Genomic DNA, 20,351 nt, shown 5'->3' on the forward strand with positions numbered 1-20,351 from the left:
CTTTTCCAGCATGATGGAGCACCTTGCCATAAAGCAAAAGTCATAACAAAATGGCTCGGGGAACAAAACATTAAGATTTTGGGCCCTTGGCCAGGAAACTCCCCTGATCTTAATCCCATTGAGAACTTGTGGTCAATCCTCAAGAGGCGGGTGGACAATCAAAAACCCACAAATTCTGACAAACTCCAAGCATTGATTATGCAAGAATGGACTGCCATCAGTCAGGATTTGGTCCAGAAGTTGATTGACAGCATGCCAGGGAGAATTGCAGAGGTCTTGAAAAAGAAGGGTCAACACTGCAAATATTGACTTATTGCATGAATTCTGTGTAATTCTCAATAAAAGCTTTTGATACTTATGAAATGCTTCTAATTGTATTTCATTATACCATAGAAACATCTGACAAAAACACCTAAAAACCCTGAAGCAGCAGACTTTGTGAAAATGTAATATTTGTGTCATTCTCAAAACTTTTGGCCATGACTGTAGAGCTGGATGTCATCAGCGTAGCAGTGAAAATGAAGGCCATGCTGACGGTTGATGTTACCAAGGGGGAGCAAGTAAATGATGAACAGGAGGGGACCAAGCACCGAACCCTGGGGGACGCCTTGAGCCAGAGGAGCAATGTTAGAGGTGCAGTTGTTGGTGTAAATGAACTGTTGACGGTCAGTGAGGTAGGATTTCAGCCAGGAGAGTGCAGTTCCAGTGATGTTGATGGTGTGCTCTAGCCGGGAGAGAAGAATCCAGAGGAACCTACGAGACAAGGGAGCTCAGGGACTTCAGAAAGGTCTATGGTTAGGAACTTTAATGGGAAAGGGAGAGTTAAAGTGAGAGACAGGCAGACAGAGGGGAAGACAGGATCCCAGTGTGTCAGTCTAAGCCTATAGCAGCATAACTAAGACCTGGTCCAAGCTTGAGCCAGCTCTAACTATAAGTTTTTACATTTACTCTTCCCGCCTCGCCCGAAAAGCCCTGTGCATAGCAGGCGACCCCTCCCAGCCCGTCTCACAGCCTCTTCAGCCTGCTGCCATCAAGAAGGAGAATATGCATTCTCCAGGCCAGAACCAGCAGACTGAGGGACAGAGTTATCCACCATTATATTTATTAGCTTACTTCTTTTAACTTTAGCTTATCTTTTTCTAGCTAGGTCTTTTTCATCCATTCTCTTCGTCTTGTGTGTATTTCCTATGTTTATCAGTTGTTGTCATTTATCAAATTCTCTGTATGTCTGGTGCATACTGCAGTTTTTAACAATAAAGAAGACTTTGACTTTATCAAAAGGGAAATGTTTGGAGCCTACTCTTAAAAGTAGAAAGGGGGTCTGCCTCCTGGACCCTGACTGGTAGGTGATTCCAAAGGAGAGGGGCCTGATGACTGAAGGCTCTAACCCCCATAGTGCTTTGAGAGACCATAGGTGTGAGTGGCATTGCACCCCCCGTATGTATGAGAATGAGATGAAATAAAATCTTGATTCTTTGGGGGATAGAATTCAAAGTTGCAATAAAATGAAGTAAGTTGAAGTGCATGAAACTTTGAGAGGCTGTTCTGCAGTTTGATGGTGTGCAACTGCAACTTTGAATAACGTGAAAGATCCCTTAACTGGCTGAATAAACCAAAAGAGATCATGGCCTGCACTCACATGATCACATCAAGGTCAAACCAGGCCTGCGCGTGATTACATCATGTAGACCTCTACCCCCTTGAGGTGAGGACAGACACAGATAAATCAGCAGCACTCAGAGAGCTCAGGTCTAAAAGCTGCTGAAGATGCAGCTCTCTGCAGAGGATGGAGGCCGAGGTCGGGGCAGAGCTCTGCTTTCCACAGCTCCTCAACTCCTCCTGCAGGAAGCCCACACCTCACTGGTCTGAAGCTGTGATCCTGAACACTCTGCTGTCCTTCGTCTCTGTGCTCACTGTGACTCTCAACCTGCTCGTCATCATCGCAGTCTCTCACTTCAGGTAACGTTTATCATCTCATTTTAACACTCACTGTTGAGTTTTATTACCAACATCACATACGATGAAGTCTTCTCTTCCTCTGCAGGCAGCTCCACACTCCCACCAACATCCTCCTCCTCTCTCTGGCTGTCTCTGACTTCCTCGTGGGCCTCCTGCTGATGCCGGTGGAAATCTTCAGGAAGACATCCTGCTGGTTTTTCGGTGACCTCATGTGTTCTCTGCACGTTGATGTTTCTTTCGTGATCACTGCTGCCTCTATCGGAGGAATGGTTCTGATATCAGTGGACCGTTATGTTGCTATCTGTGACCCTCTGCGTTACAGCAGCAGGATCACAGAGAGAAGAGTTACAGTCTGTGTCTGTCTGTGCTGGTTCCTGTCTCTCCTTTACAGCAACCTCCTCTTAATGGACGATCTTGTTAAACCGGGCAGGTATCGTTTATGCTACGGAGAGTGTGTGATCTTTATTACCTTCATCACAGGAGTTTTTGACCTTGTTGTGACGTTTTTTGCTCCCATTACTGCCATCATAGTTCTGTACATGCAAGTCTTTGTTGTGGCTGTGTCTCAGGCTCGTGCCCTGCGCTCTCAGGTGGTCACAGCTGTAACACTCGAGTCTTCAATGACTGTGAGAGCAAAGAAGTCAGAGCTGAAAGCAGCCAGGACTCTGGGTGTTCTTGTAGTCGTGTTTGTGATTTGTTTCTGTCCGTATTACATCGTCAGCCTCGTTGATGAAAATGTTCTGAATGCTTCATTTGTGTCTTTTGTGATCTTTCTGTTCTATTTTAACTCGTGCATCAACCCTCTGATTTACGCCTTGTTCTACCCCTGGTTCAGGAACGCTCTTAAACTCATCTTTACTCTTCGGATCCTGCAGCCGGGCTCCTGTGAGACCAACATCTTGTAATGAAGCTGAGGAGGGACTGAGCTTTGATATCAATAAACGGCTCCACAAGCACATCTCACTTCAAATAACTGAAACAGAATCATGTTTTTCTTTATGATTATAGAAACTGAGAAGGAAGGCGGGTTAAACAGGTGAGAGAAGAAACTGGAAAATAATTTGCATACAAGTTGAAATTGTCTAAACGTGCCTGATTACAATGTTTGTTTTCAAAGTACTTCATACTTTCAGAACCATACCATAGTTTTAAACTTTGATATGATACCAGTAAAAATCACAAGATATCAAAACCTATTTGGAGACAGTAGCATAAACATAATGTGTATTTTCAAGGGACTTTTTAAAGCTCCATGTGTGACGGAGAGCAGAAACACAGACACAGGATGAAGTGCCCAAAGAGTCGCTGTATAATCACGATCCTCCCTCCTGAATGTTTGTGCAGAGATGTGGATGTCTATGTGACTTCTTTATCTCCTGTGTCTGCTTCTTTATTCTCTGTTTCATAAGCACTGCTCACTCTTAAGCCTCTGCCCTCTTTAGTCTAGACTTTAGGGACATACAGAATAAGTTCACACAATCATTTGTTGTTTGCAATTTGCATTGTTTTAAATGTGCAGAGCAGGATTGTTCTAATATTTATTGATTACATTTCACGCCGTTTTTGGACATTTTTACCCACAAAATAAGGAAACATTAAAGTCAATGATAGCTTCATGGTTCCCCCCTTCTCAGAATACTGTATCATCCCCATTGGTAACTGCGGAGGCCGTGTCTGGTGAACATGAGCAGAGCAATTTTTTTTATTTTTTTTATTTAACCTTTATTTAACCAGATAAGTCCCATTGAGATCAAGACCTCATTTTCAAGGGCGACCTGGCCAAGAGGTCAGCAGCACACGTCAGAATAAATGGCACAACTCAACAACAAGGAACATATATGCAGACAGTATGTAGAAGCAAACAATAATAATTTAAAAGTGCAACTTATTTACAAGTAAAGTGCAGTTTGTGAATACAAAACAGCATTTAAAAACACAGGCACTGTTCTGGGGTCTGTCTTTCATTTAAGATAGACTTAAAGGTGTCCAGAGAGATGAGATCCGACAGATTCAAGTCCTTCTGGAGTTTATTCCAAGCAGTAGGAGCAGCAAAACTGAACGCTCTCTTACCAAACTCTGTCCGAACACGGGGAACACACATCCGCAAAGTGTCGCAGGAGCGCAAGGCATAGTGACTTCCTGATCTCTGAAGATAAACACATAAATACATTGGGACCAAGCCAAGTAGACATTTGTAAATTAGATGAAGCCAATGTGTATGCCTGCGCACACTCAGGGATGGCCAGTCGGCTCTGACATAAGCAATGCATTACAAACACAAGTATGTCAAAGCTAACCTGCAGGCAGAGGTGGAGCCACACAGTTTTGACCTGGGGGGCCAAACTGGGGCACTGACTGTTGAAGGGTTGGCCAGGCTTCTAAAACATTAGGGGCTTACCCCAAACCTAGGAGGGTTACTTCCAATAATCACATCTACTTTAACTTCTTTTTATAAAACAATTTAAAGGCGACATATCATGCAAAATGGACTTTTTAATGGTTCTCTACCTGAAATGTGTGTTTTCCCTGGCATGTCTACAAACCCCCCGAGAATGAAAAGAATCCATTCTGCCCCTGTTCTGATTTCTCCACCTTTCTGTAATTGTGTGCTGAAACCAGCCGTTTCAGTTTTCAGTGTTTTTCATACGTCACAACGCCATCCGGTCTGTAACAGGAAGTCCGAGCTCGGAGCTTGTTCAGCCCATAGACTGTATAAAATACAACTCAACCCCTCCTCTGTTTTTCATTCCCTGCACACATGTGTGCTAACAAGGAGCTTAGGAGGGAGGCATGCTAGTTGTAGGCTGTCTTAATAAACACAAAAGTTGGTTTGACTCCCCACGTCTGCAGATTTGAAGATCTAGTGGATGATTTTTATTTGTCATGGAAAAGTGCTAGCGCTAGTTAGCATAGCCACATAGCTACATGTTCGTAGCTGTAGCTGTAGCTGTGTACCAAGACACACGTCGACATACTGACAAATAAAACAACAAGAAACACAAAATCTGTGACCAATGGTTCAAAAAGGTCCTGCTGCAGGCGCCTCTCCATCAGGACCAGATTCTGGATCAGATTCAGAGGGTTGAAGTAACGGGGGTCTGTGAGCAGCCGTGTATATTCAGCCAACATGTAAACATTACATCAACGTGCTGGAGAGCCGAGGCCACACCCACTCCCTGAGGGGGCGTGGTCAGAGAGAAAACAGACTGTTCTGAACAGGGCTGAGGAAGAGGGTTTTTCAGGCAGACCAAAATCTGATTTCAAAGTGTTTTTTTGAGCATAAACTTTAAAGACATGTTTTGGGGACCTCTTAGACCAATATATATTGATGAAAAAAGCGTGATATGTCACCTTTAACAAATGTTAAATTTTTGTAGATTTCTAACGTTAACATTAAAATTGTAACTCGACAGAGTGTCAACATTTAAATCTGCTGAACTCTTTAAGGACTCAAAATGAAGATGATTGTCCAAAGTCAAAGCATCAACAAAAATAATATTCAAATCCACAGAAACTACTGTCTCTGCAGCTCGCTGAAACGCAACAGCTGATTTGAATATAAGTAATGCCTCTGACATGGAAAATAGCCAATCATGTTTAAGAATTTCAGGGTGGCCAATCAGTTTTCAGAGGTGGCCATGGCCACCCCTGGCTCAGCCACTGCCTGCAGGGAGGAGGGAAGGCTGGTGATGCTAGCTCTGCTAACGTAGCCACTCTGCAGACTCTGTTGCCTTCAGGCGTCGTTTTGCTTTAACTGTTTTTAAAACTAACAGCTGTTCTAAATCCTGTATCCCCTCTGCCATTAGATTGTTAAATGCTCCTTCAGTTAATTTGATATTTTTATGGACTTATCTTTTTACCAGACTTACTTTTTTATATCTTATTGTACTGATCTTTTATTGACTGTATCCTGCTTATCATTTACTTATCAGGCTGCTTGATACCAGGTGTGTATTATTTTGTACAAGTTGCCCCTAGAGGGATTAATAAAGTTGTTTGAATTGAAGATTCTGTGATCCTGTATTTAGCTGTGTTAAATAAACTAGGTTGAATTTTGACTTTGTTTCTGGGGTGGTTCTTACCTCTTGTTTTCTGTACATGAATGACACTGGAGTTAGATTAAAAATTAAAAATTCAATCTTTACGCTGATGATACCATCTTATGCTCATATGCACCTTCACACAAGGAAGCTCTTTTGCAGAGTCATTCTTTTTTTCTTTAAGTTGTATTTTTAGGCTTTAATATCTTTATTCAGAGAGTAGAGGACAGTGCAGACAGCTGAAAACTGGGAGAGAGTGAGGGAATGACATACGGGAAAGGGGCTGCAGGCTGGAATCGAACCCTGGGTGCACAATTTATGCATCAGACTAAATCTGCTTCCTTTTTGACAGACTGATTTCAACTCACTCCAACAAACTCTGGTTATCTCCAACTAATGCTGAACCCCTCAGAAACAAAATCTACTGGCAGAACACTGAACCCATCGATGCTACCTCGTCCACATTAAACAAATAAAACTCTGAACGTGTCCAACAGTTTATGTATTTGAGAATCTGGCTAAATAAAGATCTCTCTTTCAGGTCACACATATCAAACTTATTGGAAAAAGCCAAGGCCTCAACTTGGATTTCTAAGTCCAGTCCTACATATATATATATATATATATATACATATATATATATATATATATATAAACAGTGGGGCAAAAAAGTATTTAGTCAGCCACTGATTTTGCAAGTTCTCCTACTTAGAAAGATGAGAGAGGTCTGTCATTTTCATCAGAGGTACACTTCAACTATGAGAGACAAAATGAGAAAAAAAAATCCAGGAAATCACATTGTAGGATTTTTAAAGAATTTATCTGTAAATTATGGTGGAAAATAAGTATTTGGTCACCCACAAACAAGCAAGATTTCTGTCTCTCACAGACCTGTAACTTCTTCTTTAAGAAGCTCTTCTGTCCTCCACTCGTTACCAGTATTAATGGCTCCTGTTTGAACTGGTTATCTGTATAAAGACACCTGTCCACAGCCTCAAACACTCAGACTCCAAACTCAACCATGGCCAAGACCAAAGAGCTGTCCAAGGACACCAGGAAGAAAATTGTGGACCTGCACCAGGCTGGGAAGAGTGAATCTACAATAGGCAAGCAGGTTGGTGTGAATAAATCAACCGTGGGAGCAATTGTAAGAAAATTGAAGACATACAAGACCATTGATAATCTCCCTCGATCTGGGGCCCCATGCAAGATCTCATCCCGTGGGGTCAAAATGATCATGAGAACGGTGAGCAAAAATCCCAGAACTACACGGAGGGACCTGATGAATGACCTGCAGAGAGCTGGGACCAAAGTAACAAAGGCTACCATCAGTAACACACTACGCCGAGAGGGACTCAAATCCTGCAGCGTGTCCCCCTGCTGAAGCCAGTACATGTCTGAAGTTTACCAGAGAGCATGTGGATGATCCAGAAGAGGATTGGGAGAATATCATGTGGTCAGATGAAACCAAAATAGAACTTTTTGGTAAAAACTCAACTCGTCGTGTTTGGAGGAAGAAGAATGCTGAGTTGCATCCCAAGAACACCATACCTACTGTGAAGCATGGGGGTGGAAACCTCATGCTTTGGGGCTGTTTTTCTGCAAAGGGGACAGGACGACTGATCCGTGTTAAGGGAAGAATGAACGGGGCCATGTATCGTGAGATTTTAGCATTCAAGATGGAACGTGGCTGGGTCTTCCAGCATGACAATGATCCCAAACACACCACTCGGGCAACGAAGGAGTGGCTCCGTAAAAAGCATTTCAAGGTCCTGGAGTGGCCTAGCCAGTCTCCAGACCTCAACCCCATAGAACATTTGTGGAGGGAGTTGAAAGTCCGTGTTGCACAGCGACAGCCCCAAAACATCACTGCTCTAGAGGAGATCTGCATGGAGGAATGGGCCAAAATACCAGATACAGTGTGCAAACCTGGAGAAGACTTACAGGAAACGTTTGAACTCTGTCATTGCCAACAAAGGTTATGTTATAAAGTATTGAGTTGAACTTTTGTTATTGACCAAATACTTATTTTCCACCATCATTTATAAATAAATTCTTTAAAAATCCTACAATGTGATTTCCTGGATTTTTTTTCTCATTTTGTTTTTGGTCTCATAGTTGAAGTGTACCTCGGATGAAAATTACAGACCTCTATCTATATATATATATATATATATGGAGAGAGCAATGATTGTGCAAGCTACTATACCCCAGTTTGGGACTATGGAGATAAACCCTGCATGCATGTAACTGCTTTTTGACTTATATCACGACGTGTGCTGGTCCTTGTTGGTGCATAAAAGAAAGCAGCACAGTATTCTGTTTATTTGTAGGCCACTTGGAGGTAAACTCCCTCCTTACTTTGGTAGTCTCTAAGCCGTACGATCTCATAACTGGAGAGCTTTGAAAACACCAAGGAGGGAATCATTCTAAGGTGGTAGAGGAGGCAGTGCTGCTGAGAAAGTGATGATGATGATGCAACCATCCTGAGGAAGGAGGGGCATTAGAGAGAGAAAACACAGGGGAGAAGAGGAGGGGTCAAACTGATCAAGTATAGAAGAGAGGAGAATCGGTTACACGGCTCAGCTCTGTCCAGAAAGCTGCCAAAGCTGCAGCTCTCTGACGATGGAGGCCGAGGTCGGAGCAGAGCTCTGTTTTCCACAGCTCCTCAACTCCTCCTGCAGGAAGCCCGCCCTCGCCTGGCCTGAAGCTCTGTTCCTCCACATCATGCTGTCCTCCATCTCTGTGCTCACTGTGGCTCTCAACCTGCTCGTCATCATCTCCGTCTCTCACTTCAGGCACAGACTTCTCTCTCTCATTAGTGGTTTAAAGGTCGATGAATGCAGATGTGAACTTTGTGATGAATCTTTGCAGCTCAAACTGAATAATGCTCCATCTTTGCATACTTGTTGTAGTAATGCTCACTTTGAAATGTGGACTCTGTTGTTTTAAAGACTGTCTCTTCCTCTGCAGGCAGCTCCACACTCCCACCAACATCCTCCTCCTCTCTCTGGCTGTCTCAGACTTCCTCGTGGGCCTTCTGCTGATGCCGGTGGAAATCCTTCTGAATACTTCATGCTGGATTTTTGGAGACTACATATGTTGCTTGTATAGTTATGTATCCTTCATCATCACCTCTGCCTCAGTAGGAGACATGGTTCTGATATCAGTGGACCGTTATGTTGCTATCTGTGACCCTCTGCATTACAGCAGCAGGATCACAGAGAGAAGAGTGAAACTCTGCGTCTGTCTGTGCTGGCTCTGCTCTGTTCTTTACTCCAGCGTCTTCTTAAAGGACGAATTAAGTCAGCCAGGGAAACACAATTCCTGCTATGGAGAGTGTGTGATTTTTGTAGACTTCATTGCAGGCACGGTTGATCTCGTTCTAACCTTTATTGCTCCCATTACTGCCATCATTGTTCTGTACATGCAAGTCTTTGCTGTGGCTGTGTCTCAGGCTCGAGCCGTGCGCTCTCAGGTGACATCCATCACGCTCCATCTTTCACTCCCTCTACCTGCAAAGAAGTCGGAGCTGAAAGCAGCCAGGACTCTGGGTGTTCTTGTAGTCGTGTTTCTCATATGTTTCTGCCCGTATTACGGATTGGCTCTTGCAGGGGACAGTGTGATCAGTGAGTCCTTGTCATCGTTTGTGGTCTTCCTGTTCTATTTTAACTCGTGCATCAACCCTCTGATTTACGCCTTGTTCTACCCCTGGTTCAGGAAAGCTCTTAAACTAATCGTTACTCTGCAGATCCTGCAGCCGGGATCCTGTGAGCCCAACATCCTGTAGAGGGACTGTGCGATGACTAGAGAGGTTTGCAGCTAATTTAGATATATGTTCACATTTTGTTGCTTGACCACTTTGTTCCTAAAAGATACATTTTTGCAGGGATGGTGCTGAGTTCTGTTTTTGGTTAAAGCACACAATATTTACTCCCTGCTTCTCTCCAAAAACAGGATTTTCTTCTGTCTTTCTCCTCTAAACTGTCTGACCCAAACTATGCTGACATCAAAATGTGCAAAGATTATGACCAAAGTGCTTTTTTCAAAGTCCTTCTACTTAAGAGAAGAACAACAAATACAAAATGCAATGACTGTCTTGTGTGCAAAATCAGCAGGAAAGCGCCTGGACCTCTGCAGAGGTGGAGACTTCAGCATTAATGTAGTTAAAGTTTGCAGTTTTAGATAGTATGTGTGAGATCCTGCAAACCACATGCTAACCCACACTCTCACGGTAAAGCACACATGTTTGAATTTCTTCTTCTTTTAAAGAGTCATGGTGCTCTTCATCCCCCCTTTCTTTAAGTGTGTCTGCAGGTTACCTGATCATACTATCATCAGTTCACACACTCAAGGTTTTATCAGCAACTCTACCTCATGTCATCGTCCGTGCAGACTTCACATTACTACACTCAGTCTTACAGGGACCCCTGCTGGTGAAGGAGTGAATTACACAATGCACAGTCCACATGTTTGCATCTATATCTTTACAGCCTGCACAGCCTCTCCTCCCTGTATATCAGGATACTAAGGATGCTCTTGTAGATTGATGATGATGCTGATGATGTTTTTTAGTTACAGTAAATCACAATGAAGGTTTCCTGATGTGTGCTTGTTTTGTACCAGTGTTTTTGTGTGTGTGTTTTCTTTGGCTGAGGGAAAAAAAAATCACATCTGAGACAATAAATATGAAGCTGAAGATGAATTTGATGTTCTCATTTCCTTCAGTTCAGTCACTCATGTTGATTTGGTTTATTGCAGCAGCTGAACATTGTTTGTGTTTGACTTCTTGGCAGAACGTCACAAGCAGAAATTGAGGAGTGATGAGAACTGTATGTGAATTTGTCACAACAGTTTAACGTTGCATCAACACTAAACTGCATTTTTGCAAGAGGTAGTAAGAAAACCAAAACATTTTCATGAACATTTCAGAGTCTAGTTTTTGTGCAAGTTTGTTGTCCAGTGCCACCAAAATGAAAACTTGTTGAGTTATCATTTGAACCACACCAGGGGCGATTCTAGGATCGGATGAAGGTCACTGTTTTGTACATTTTAATGCAGTTTCATTCCCACACTTGTGAAAGAAAAATATAACACTTTTTGGGAAAGTCTGTGACTAAACCATCAAATCTGATGACGGTTATTTAAAGTCTGAGCCACAGCAAAAGAGGAATGAATTGGAGAAATATATGGAAACCCTAATTTCTGGGGAAAGACAACTCATTTTAATACAGCAGCTCCTCAACATATACATAAACTTTATGTATGTTTCTGGAGTAAACCAGCCCCCTATAGTGAGTACCAAAAATACATGAAATTGACATTGGAGTTATTTTTTGGACTTTCATTTGAAATGCACAACATGTAAAACGTGGTGGAGCTGCTGTATGTCTGTTGTTGTCTTTCAATATATTTATTCTTAAATAAAAATTTCACAAATACACAAAAACCCCACAAAGAAAATAAACCCATAATGCTCACAGAAAACATTATCAAAACAAAGCAAAACAAGACAAAAAAAAATTAAAATAAAAGACAAATTTTTCTTTCACAGTGTTAGTACATGCAGCAAACACAACCTGAAACATGTACTGTATACATTTAACATTTTAATGTGATACATTTGATACCCCTATACTTATTACTCGTACCCATTCTTCTTTCAGATAAGTTGCTATTGGTGTTGTTAAAATATTACTATTTGAAACTTTTGTAGCTTGTTAAAAAGGACATACAATCTCAAATTTTAGGGGTGCTGGGATTCAATTTAGAGATGCTGCAGCCCCCCCCCCCCAAAAAATGGGCCAGAAACGCCTATGAACCAGGGTCAGGGTGCAAAGATGCTTTTTTGTACATCTTTGTGCAAAAACAAAATCAAAAACAAAACCAACAATGGAGCTACATGACACTGCAGTAAGTTCTCATCATCAGGGATTTTCATCTCCATCACATTGGGTGTTTTCCTTCACGATTTTCCTGTCAAAGTAATATCTATTATATAGTTTAATATATATATTATTTTCATCTGGAAGGTCTTTAGCCAATTCACAGTACTGCTGCAGACACAACAAACTATCCATGCAACAGATACGTGAAGCATGTACAGTACATGTATTTCTGTCAGAGTTTGGAAAGTGAATGGATATTTTTTTTTGTGATGCTCAAACAATGAAAACATGTTTAGGATTATCATGCGTATTAATATTATGACGAATGCTTTTCTTATTTGAGAAATGAGCGAAAGCGAGTGAGACAAGCTTTAAACCTGCAGGAGGATGCAGGGAGGTGGTGGAGCTGCAGGTCTGAATGCAGCACTAGTGCAGGGCAGCAGAGACCAGATATCCTGCAGCTTAAATAGATCACCTTATTGACGGCCTAATTCCACCAGATCCGTGTCCCGTCTGTCTCTGATCCGTCACAGCACCGGATCTGATAGGTTTCTATTCTAGTCAATGTGTTAACTTCCACTGGATCCGCTCCGTTGCGTTCAAGCTGCGTCTTTGATCCGGCAGGTCGGAGTCCTCTGGATCAGATACACAAGACTTCTACTTCTGCTGGATGCTGGAGCACGATGCATCAATCTCAACAGAGCAGATGGAGCGGGACAGGAAGTTAATTTTCAGAATAAAACACTGTGTGTTATCACCAGATCGTATTTCATGCTGGGTTTTTAAAACACAACTAGTGGGTGTTGACAGACGACAGAGCACTGAGATGGACCGGACAGGGATCTGGTGGAAGTCCCTTGTAAGAGGATGCATTTGTCAGGTGGTTGTGTGAATGAGTTCAGCTCAAGTTAACTGCCTGGGACGATGGTATCATTTTAGAGTCATCTCATCCATTAGTGGTCCTAACTGGACGACACACAGGGGACCACAACAGTCTAGTCTCATGTCTTCATGGAGTCAGTGGTGAGCACAGACGGGTTGATAAAGGGTGCTTAATGGTAGATTGAAGCTCAGTGGGGACCAGTCCAGCACCTGTGTTTAGGCCAGTTTCCAGCAGTGGCGGCTGGCCAATAGGGGCGCTAGGGCGCCGCCCCACCAACCACCACAAGACATTAAAAAAAAAAAAAATTAAATAATAAAATAATATTCTGAACTGTATGTATATATATTTTAAAATGAGCAAGATTAATATTGTATAGTTAAATAATTATTAGTAAAGCTGTTTCGTTCATCTGTGTTGTCTGATTGGTGACGTATGTTCCCCATGGGTTTTCCCCATAGACTGGTTTTCTCCGGTTTTCCCCCGGGGCGCAGAAATCTTTGGCCATAGACTCTCGTTAAAAGTTGTACATGTGCAGTAGCTCCTCTTCAATACAAGAGATAGGGCCGTGTCGGGGCGCACCTTCCCTGGGCCCAGAGCTGAATGCAGCTTGATTTACAAACCATCACCCTCCTGTCATGGGGCTGACGTCACAGCCGTCTGTCATCAAGCGCGGCTGATTGACAGCTCGAGCCGTGGGAGTAGGAGACGATCGGACAGAGACGCAAAATGGAGACAGAGAAGTTAAATAATTCAGTGAAGTCACTCAAAACATCACCTTTAGAGAGGAGAACATATCAGGAGAAGCTCCACGTGAAAGAGCGTGGACCTGATCAGCCCAACATCAACATTAATCATCAGTCCAAAGACAGAGGGAGACAATACACCCGGTCTTTTTCCAGGACCTGGTTTAGCAACAAGGCTAACTACATGCAGTGATGCTAATGCGTTAGTCTGCTTTCCCTGCCTCCTTTTCCAAACATCAGGATCTGACCCATCATGGATAAAGACAGGTATTACTGATTTAAAGCACTTTTCAGAAAAGTTAAACTGGCAGGAATAGTAATGCTATTATTTGACAGATTATTTGTTAACAAGCATTATACATAATGTAACAGCGCCCTCTGCTGGCGAGCATGTAATGTCATCACTACACACATTAATTGGTGATACATGAATAATATCTACACCTCTTTAAATAAGTACTGAGACAATGATTAGCTTACACAGCTTATACACATGGTAAACACAAATCTTATTAATCAATGATCTACTGAAGCTATTTAGCCTACTGCACCAGTGGCAGCCTGAATACTACAGTCACGAGACACCATCACCATGGTCACTTATCTATTACAGGTGATGCAGCAAGACAATCAAATGAATCTTGCTGAATCTGAGAGGGGCTTCTCAACACTGAAGAGAATCAAGACCTTCCTCAGGAACACAATGTCGCAGGATCGTCTCAATGCATTGGCCATGCTCTCTATGGAGAAGAAACTTGTCAAAAGCATCCCTGACTTTAACCATAGAGTCATTGAGAAATGTATTTCTCTCAAGGAAAGAAGAGCAAAATTTATGTACAAAAGTTAGAACAGTACATGACATTACAATGTTGCTTTTGCTGTTTTCGTGTATGTAAATACACTAGTGTGATACCTCAGACATTTACCAAAAAGCAAGCAAACATGTACTATTTTGGAGTTGTAGCCCCCCCAGGAGAAAACTCCACCAGCCGCCACTGGTTTCCAGTAAGTATATGTTAAGCATATTTAAAACCTGCCCACGCCCAGTGCATGTACCGTTCTCACCCTGTAACCTCTTATTTGGCAAAGTGCAGGGTCTATTCCTAAAGTCCAAGTTCTGCAGACTTGCCTCTAGATGGAGCTGTTGACTCATTTTCAGAGGAAGGAGAGCAGCTGAGACAAGATGTGTAAATATGAAGCAGCAGTACAGTAAACCTGCATCCCGTCAGATGTGAATACAGCTTTTCAAACATTCTGTTCATAGAGGGATTTCCATTTACTTCTATTACAGTAAATATGAGTTTGAATGATCATCAGAGTGGCTGCAGTTCCCACACTCACCACTAGATGTCTCAGTTTCTCTTTCTGAACACTGCTGCTGCACGTGTGAACGAAACTTAACATGTTCACTCATTTGTTTACTGACGACTGTCTTCTGATGGAGAGAGGATGGTGTCGTCTGTCTACACACACACACACACACACACACACACACACACACAGCCGTGTAATTACCTCAGGTTTGGACAGGTTTGAAGAGAGCAGCAGTTTTGTGTCTGCAGACTTAAACTGGATAGAGACGTGTCAGGGAATTTTTGATTTGATTAGAGGAGGAGTTTGTTCATATATATGACAGAGACAGTAACAACAATTAAAGGCTTAAACATCAGTCACTCACTTTATGGGCTGGATTTAATATAATCCAGTGTGTGATTGTCTCTGGAGGTCGGGACTCTCCTCTCTGCACTCTGTGTGGAGTTTGTCTTCTGTAGAAAGAACATGCAAACATCAAAATAAAGTTGACTTTCTCGTGTTATATTTCTTATTTGTTTTATTAGTGTTGTGCCAGAAGTTTGCATTCAACAAACAAATCTAGAAAGTCTTGAAATACAGAAACAAAAGCTTTACTTTGGAGGGAAATCTTGTCACAGTTTGCAGTTTTGAAGAACAGCTCCTGCTGGATCTTTAGGGCCTTACATATCAACTGTTTTATTTCATGCATCATTTACTGTTTGCAAGAGTCAATGATTAAAACAGTTCAACGTGACTTAACTCACTCTGACTCTTACAGCCAAATCCCACCAGATCCCTGTCCAGTCGGTCTCTGGATCTGATGGTTTCTATCCAGGGCAGCAGAGACCAGATATCCTGCAGCTTAAATAGATCACCTTATTGACGGCCTAATTCCACCAGATCCGTGTCCCGTCTGTCTCTGATCCGTCACAGCACCGGATCTGATAGGTTTCTATTCTAGTCAATGTGTTAACTTCCACTGGATCCGCTCCGTTGCGTTCCGGCTGCGTCTCTGATCCGGCAGGTCGGAGCCCTCCGGATCAGATACACAAGACTTCTATTTGTGCAGGATGCCGGAGCACGACGCATCAATCTCAACAGGGCAGATGGAGCGGGACAGGAAGTCAGGTTTCACCAAAACAAAATGAAAACATCCGGTTAATTTTCAGAATAAAACACTCTGTGTTATCACCAGATCGTATTTCACTTAACTACAACAACAAACCAAAGTCATGATGAGCGGAGCCAGGCCTGGAGTCAACAGGTCAGAGGTTTTCAGAGGACCAGAAAGACAACATGGATGAGGAGAGGAGGAGGAGGATCCTTGATTCAGTCACTGACTGAAAATGAACTAAAGTAGTGGAATAAAATAAAAAGTCCCTGCTTGGGAGGTTGTACTGGAGGCCCCACCCCCAAAGGTCCAGGAACTTTTGGGGGCGGGGCCTGCATTACGATAGTTTCTGATTGGTCGAGTACCCTCAGTGTTTTTATTTCCACCTCTGTCCACACTAACCTCACACACACCTGTGATCCACTTGGTTTTAATACCTCCTGAACATCAGTCTTCACTGAGCCTGATAGTGCGAACGCGTCTCTGTCAGCTCACGGTGTTCCAGTCTAAAGAGTGACCCTGTAAACTGAGTGACTCCAGCTGTCCGGTGGTCCTGCTCTGTGCTGCGTTCTTAAAACACAACCGGTGGGTGTTGACGGACGAGAGCGCACGGAGCTGGACCGGACACAGATCAACAGTCCCGTCTACCATAAAGACTTATGATGGTCAAAATGACGTCACACACTTTCATCACCATCTCATGCATGCTTTGGTTTCACACTGGACTTTAATTTCATCCTCTGGTTCAGACATCTTGTGATAAGCTAATTTAATCTCCCTGTGATACCCACTGTAGCCACAGGAGGTCGCTGCAGGACAGTGTCTGCAGGTAAAGTCATAAAATGTGTTAAAGAAAGAAGAAACACTGACTGCTCCTTTAACTGGTGATTCATTTAGAGACTCATGGTTCAAATTTTGATTCTGCAGAAATGCAAACTGTTGAATATTAAATTTAACAGAGTCTGAAACATGTTACACTCACAGCTCGGTGCTGCAAGCCTCTGAGGTCATTCATGTTTTCATGTTTGATGAAAACACATCAATCAAGCAAGAGTCTCACCACACCTACAGCAGAGTGTAAACACACTGTACATACACACACGCCCCTCTGCGGTGTGTGTTCAGCTCGACATGTCTGGACCCGCTGCACATTCCTCCGTCTGCCTGCGTGACGCCTGCTGACAGCAGCATCATCACCCCGCTGTTTCATCCCTGAGAGCTGCAGAGCGGACTCTAACTTCACTCTCAGGGGTTAAAGTCCAGCTCCAACGAAGTGACATGTTAGAGTGAACATGAGGAAGAGTTCAGGAAAACAAAAAGAGCAGGAAATATAAAACAGGAGCAGGATGAGTAAAAGAAAGGAGCAGACATTGTTTAAAATATAAATTCTTAAACTCAGATTATTCTTCCACACTCTGATATTTGAGTGTTGAGTCAAAGGTAAATTTCCATCTTCGTCAGGTGAAGGTGAAGCAACACAACAGACAAGCAGACGCCATGCTGCAGAGACTTATGGGTAATCAATGTCATCACCGCATGCTGCCATCTGGAAGCAACACTACTCCTTTTCAGTTACAGCAGAGACCACAGATTACACACCTGTGTGTCATGCATTCCTCCAGGTGTGTGTGTGACACTGTGAGTCCCTGCAGCAGCTCATGAGGAATAAAAACACACAGCATCAGGAAGTTTCTCTTTGTGTCAAACAAATGATAAAGTGTTTAACGTTCCTGCTCTGGAACTGAACTTTAGAAACATGCAACAAACCTTGTGATTCAACATGCAGTCACTTTCCTTCACTTTAGAAACATGCACTTCACTTTTATCACCCTTATCTCCACAGATCTTTTCATGCTTTGTTCTCCTTCACGTTGCATGAACACTTGGAAATGTTCTTTATGTTCTCAGTATCAAACTGCAAACATCAGAGCTGGAGTGAGACTCATTTTCAACCCTGAGAGTTTCATGGCTCACTGCAGGGGGTCACATGAGTCATAAAAAGAGAAGGCAGAAAATGTAACAGGACCAGAAACAGGAGACCTGACTGATACCACAGAGAGAAAACAGACCGTTCTGAGGAGGGCTGAAGAAGAGGGCTTTTCAGGCAGACCAGAATCTGATTTCAAAGTGGGTTTTTTTAGCATAAACTTTAAAGACTCTGAAGGAAAGAAACTCTTTAAACCAGATAGTTAAATGGTCAAGCAAGTTGATTGGTGAGCCACAGGCATCCACAGTTTCCCTGTACACTAACCAGTTACAGCGGATAGCCACCTCTATTTTAAATAATGCCTCACACCCTCTGCACAGTGATTTCCAGCTTCTTCACTCTGGACGACGGTTTTTAGTCCCAAGGTGCAGGACACAGCGTCACAAGAAAAGCTTTGTTCCTGCTGCTGTTACTGAGCTGAACAAGCAATAGCTTTTATTTTCCCACACAGTCAGCCCCCAATCTTATGACTTGAGCCCAGATTGTCTTATTTATTCATGTGATTCTATTGTTTTTATTGGTTGACTGTTTTCTGATATGCTTTTTAAAATGGAACCTTTAGCACTTTTATCATTTTATCATTTTATCATGTCTATTCATTTTAGCATTTTTAGTGTTAGATTAGTTTTTAGGATATTTTTTGTATGTTTTGCACATTAAAGGGGACATATCACGCTTTTTTCATCAACATATATTGGTCTAAGAGGTCCCCAAAAACATGTATTTAAAGTTTATGCTCAAAAAAACACTTTGAAATCAGATTTTGGCATGCCTGAAAAGTCCTCTTCTTCATTCCTCATCAGAACACTCCGTTTTCCCTCTGACCACGCCCCCTCAGGAAGTGGATGTGCCTCGGCTCTCCAGCACGTTGATCTAATGTTTACATGTTGGCTGAATATACACGGCTGCTCAGAGATCGCGTTACTTCAACCCTCTGAATCTGATCCTGACGGAGAGGCGCCTGTAGCAGGACCTTTCTGAAGGATTGGTCACAGATTTAGTGTTTCTTGTTGTTTTATTTATCAGTATGTCGAAGTGTGTCTTGGTACACAGCTACGAACATGTAGCTATGTGGCTATGCTAACTAGCGCTAGCACTTATCCATGATAAATCATCCACTAGATCTTCAAATCTGCAGACGTGGGGAGTAAAACCGACCTCTGCCAGAAAGGCAGCAGGACCTTTTATGAAGGATTGGTCACAGATTTAGTGTTTCTTGTTGTTTTATTTGTCAGTATGTCGACGTGTGTCTTGGTACACAGCTACAGCTACAGCTACAGCTACAGCTACAGCTACAGCTACAGCTACAGCTACAGCTACAGCTACAGCTACAGCTATGAACATATAGCTATGTGGCTATGCTAATTAGCGCTAGCACTTATCCATGACAAATAAAAATCATCCTCTATATCTTCAAATCTGCAGACGTGGGGAGTAAAACCGACCTTTGTGTTTATTAAGACAGCCTACAACTAGCATGCCTCCCTCCTAAGCTCCTTGTTAGCACACATTTGTGCAGGTAATGAAAAACAGAGGAGGGATTCAGTATTATTTTATACAGTCTATGGGCTGAACAAGCTCCGAGCTCTGACTTCCTGTTACAGACCGGATATTGTTGTTACGTAACAAAAACACGGAAGTCTGAAACGGCTGGTTTCAGCACACATTTACAGAAAGGTGGAGAAATCAGAACAGGGGCAGAATGGATTCTTTTCATTCTTGGGGGGTTTGTAGACAGGGACACATATTTCAGGTAGAGAACCATTAAAAAGTCAATTTTGCATGATATGTCACCTTTAAGTAGATTGTTCTGTCTGAAGTCTATCTTGTAATTTTGTATCGACCTAACATCTCACTGGCTGCAAAACAAGTTTACCTACGGGTACAAATAAAGTAACCTGAACCTGAACCTGAGACATGTTTTGGGGACCTCTTAGACCAATATATGTTGATGAAAAAAGCGTGATATGTCACCTTTAAGGCCAGAACAAACAGGTTTTCATCAAATGTGATGAAGTTATGTGTGATTTTGTTTCTTCCCAGCTGTAGAACTAATAAAACAAGTTGTACACAAAACAGGATGATGGGGCGATGTAGTCCTGTAGTCAGAGGAGGAAAAGGATGATCAGTATGTCCTAAAGGGGAAGGATGGAGTCATTGTGGGGACAAACCTCTGCAAGTTCAGCTTCACTTGAACCAGTATCTGCTCAGGTGACTGAAAAACAAAGAAGTTGTTTCATAAGGTGCATAAAGAAAAGTGAATATTCTTCTTCTTCTGGTGTTTGTGTGATCTTAATGATTACAGCAGAGCAGAAACTGTCGCCGTGAGTGGAGACAAAAAAAAGGATGGAAATTGTGTCCAAAGCTACAGAACAAAACAAAGAGTGGATCATATTCTGTGTATGATGGAATGTCTCACATACACACGCACGCACGCACATACACAC

The 20,351-nt window shown here is 42.5% G+C and overlaps 2 protein-coding genes across 2 annotated transcripts; both read left to right on the plus strand.

Annotated features, from left to right (window-relative positions):
- The first annotated feature begins 1,778 nt into the window (after positions 1-1,778).
- LOC117820531 (trace amine-associated receptor 13c-like) lies at positions 1,779-2,929 on the plus strand. The gene is made up of 2 exons (XM_034694348.1): positions 1,779-1,959; positions 2,045-2,929. Exons 1-2 carry the CDS (start codon positions 1,787-1,789, stop codon positions 2,862-2,864), a joined length of 993 nt encoding a protein of 330 aa, XP_034550239.1. The 5' UTR covers positions 1,779-1,786; the 3' UTR covers positions 2,865-2,929.
- Positions 2,930-8,624: 5,695 nt separating this feature from the next.
- LOC117820619 (trace amine-associated receptor 13c-like) lies at positions 8,625-9,789 on the plus strand. The gene is made up of 2 exons (XM_034694454.1): positions 8,625-8,797; positions 8,973-9,789. Exons 1-2 carry the CDS (start codon positions 8,625-8,627, stop codon positions 9,787-9,789), a joined length of 990 nt encoding a protein of 329 aa, XP_034550345.1.
- The last annotated feature ends 10,562 nt before the right edge of the window (positions 9,790-20,351 follow it).

Source organism: Notolabrus celidotus, chromosome 10 (assembly GCF_009762535.1).
Source record: "Notolabrus celidotus isolate fNotCel1 chromosome 10, fNotCel1.pri, whole genome shotgun sequence".
Classification (NCBI taxonomy): Eukaryota; Metazoa; Chordata; class Actinopteri; order Labriformes; family Labridae; genus Notolabrus; species Notolabrus celidotus.

What these genes read in the sequence shown, in the direction of transcription:
- LOC117820531 (XM_034694348.1), top strand. Translation starts at nt 1,787, where the DNA reads ATGGAGGCCGAGGTCGGGGCAGAGCTCTGCTTTCCACAGCTCCTCAAC. An exon ending in ATCGCAGTCTCTCACTTCAG is followed by an intron (nt 1,960 to 2,044) that starts GTAACGTTTATC and finishes CTTCCTCTGCAG; the next exon opens with GCAGCTCCACACTCCCACCA.
- LOC117820619 (XM_034694454.1), top strand. Translation starts at nt 8,625, where the DNA reads ATGGAGGCCGAGGTCGGAGCAGAGCTCTGTTTTCCACAGCTCCTCAAC. An exon ending in ATCTCCGTCTCTCACTTCAG is followed by an intron (nt 8,798 to 8,972) that starts GCACAGACTTCT and finishes CTTCCTCTGCAG; the next exon opens with GCAGCTCCACACTCCCACCA.